The 1971-nt window shown below is 47.6% G+C and overlaps 1 protein-coding gene across 1 annotated transcript; it reads left to right on the forward strand.

Moving 5' to 3' along the window:
- Positions 1 to 1100: 1100 nt before the first annotated feature.
- LOC149821009 (uncharacterized) lies at positions 1101 to 1694 on the forward strand. The gene has a single exon (XM_089981880.1). It carries the CDS (start codon positions 1101 to 1103, stop codon positions 1692 to 1694), a length of 594 nt encoding a protein of 197 aa, XP_089838006.1.
- The last annotated feature ends 277 nt before the right edge of the window (positions 1695 to 1971 follow it).

Consider the following 1971-nt stretch of genomic DNA (forward strand, 5'->3'; position numbering starts at 1 on the left):
TGTGGTCCAAGCTTCATCTTGCATCGTCCATCGCACTGTAAGTATGGTTAAACTTTAATTATTTGTTTATTCTTTACTTCTTAGTTAGCATTGTGCGTTGGTTCTGTGTGTGGGTTAGATGGCGATCAGCCCGAGTTACGGGAAGATTTTGGAAGCTCTTTAGAACCTGACTCGAGGTGAGGAGGCCTTGAGTGGAGCTATGCAACACTTAGCACGTAGTGTGCATATGTTGGCACCTCCTTGTGCCAGGTGTTTGGTTGATCACGCGGGACAAATTTATCCCTGTGAATTGTCTAATTGCCTCTATTGCAGTCTTCGAGGGCATGTCGAGGAAGAATGTCAGACGAAGCTAAGGGATGAGCTCTGAAAGAGCAACGCTGATGATATCAATGATGTATCTTCGGTCACTGGACCCATTGTAGTGGAAGTGAATAGTCAGGATGGATAAAGGTGTGGAGCGATAGATTCTCCCCAGTATTCTCCTGAATCGTATCCCTATGCTATTTCATTGGATTACGTGCCAGAACCTCCTGTGTCGCCGATACTGATGGAAGTCCAAGAGATTTCTAAAACGCCATTGAGGATTCCTATTTCTCCTCCCTGTGTCAGGCCACGACGTTGTGAAAGTCGGAAGGACTACCGAGACTTTTACACTAGCCAGTCTTGAGACTATTGTGCTATGTTGTGAGAAACACTGAGTCAGTGTTTCATTTTTGAATTTTGCTTAAGTTGTTAGCAGTGTTTGATCAACCCTGTCTGGATTAAGGGTGTTTTTGTAATGCATGCAATTTTCCTATTAATGAAATGAATTTCCTACCTTTGAGTACTTGCTAGTTGCTTACGTGTAATTTTACTTATTTATGTGGCATACACGATGTGATGACCTCATGGAAACGCTCAACAACCTTACGGAGGTAGTTGGACGCCAGGCAGAAACGATGCAGAACATGGGTGAGCACATTCAGCAGGCCACCCAAGGTCAGGGAACTCCTGCCCAAGTTCCAGCAGCAGCAGTACCATATAAATAGTTCATGAGCATGAATCCTCCATCCTTCGACGAAAAAGCGACACCAAAGGCAGCTAAAGATTGGGTACGAGAGATGGAGCGGATCTTCCGTGTTCTTCAAGTCGGCGACGATCGCAAGGTTGACTTCGGGACGTATCGTCTCAGAAAGGATGCTGAAAGATGGTGGGCTACCACCTGGGAGATTAAGTTCGACAACCAGTCGATCGAATGGGAGCAGTTTGTTGAAGCCTTCTATGCTGCATACTTCCCGGCTCACGAGAGGAGCAGGAAGATGCAAGAGTTTCTCGATCTGCAGCAAGGAAGTTCCACACTCGCGGAGTACGTCACTCATTTTCGCAGTTTGGAAAGATATTGCCCGAACTTGTATACCACCGAGAAGGAGCAAGCACTGAAGTTTGCTCGAGGTCTAAAGCTGGTTCTACGAATGAAGGTGTATACGCGTGCACCGACGATAATAGACGAGGCTTTGGAGACAGCCTCCCTCTTAGAGCACGATTGGACGGAATCCCAGAAAGCTCCAGCATCTCGAGGACAACAGCAACATCATCCAGGCCAAAGGAGTTGGCCTAGGAAGCGACAATTTCAGAGGAATCAGGGTGGAAAGAAGTTTCATCCCCCTTCAAAGAAGAATCAAAACAACAACAACAACAACAACAACCAGCAATAGTACCAAAATCGACGACCCCAACATCAGCAACAACAACGCCAGTACCAGGAGCCGCAGAGGCAGATCACGGCGGCAGGTTGTCCAAAGTGCACCACCGGTCATCCAGGACGACCCTGCCCACGTGACACGGGCGGATGCCTTTACTGTGGCAAGATGGGCCATTACATCAGGGACTGCAGGAAGAAACAAGCAGATGATCAACGAAGAAATATGCCAGGAACTTCTCAGCAAGCGCAGCCGAGGCAGCCTCAGCCGTATCAGCAGCAACAACAACATC

Source organism: Nuphar pumila, chromosome 12 (genome assembly GCF_984573655.1).
Source record: "Nuphar pumila chromosome 12, dmNupPumi1.hap1.1, whole genome shotgun sequence".
Taxonomy (NCBI): Eukaryota; Viridiplantae; Streptophyta; class Magnoliopsida; order Nymphaeales; family Nymphaeaceae; genus Nuphar; species Nuphar pumila.

Bases quoted from the DNA above. Each gene is read 5' to 3' on its own strand.
- LOC149821009 (XM_089981880.1), top strand. From the start codon at position 1,101: ATGGAGCGGATCTTCCGTGTTCTTCAAGTCGGCGACGATCGCAAGGTT.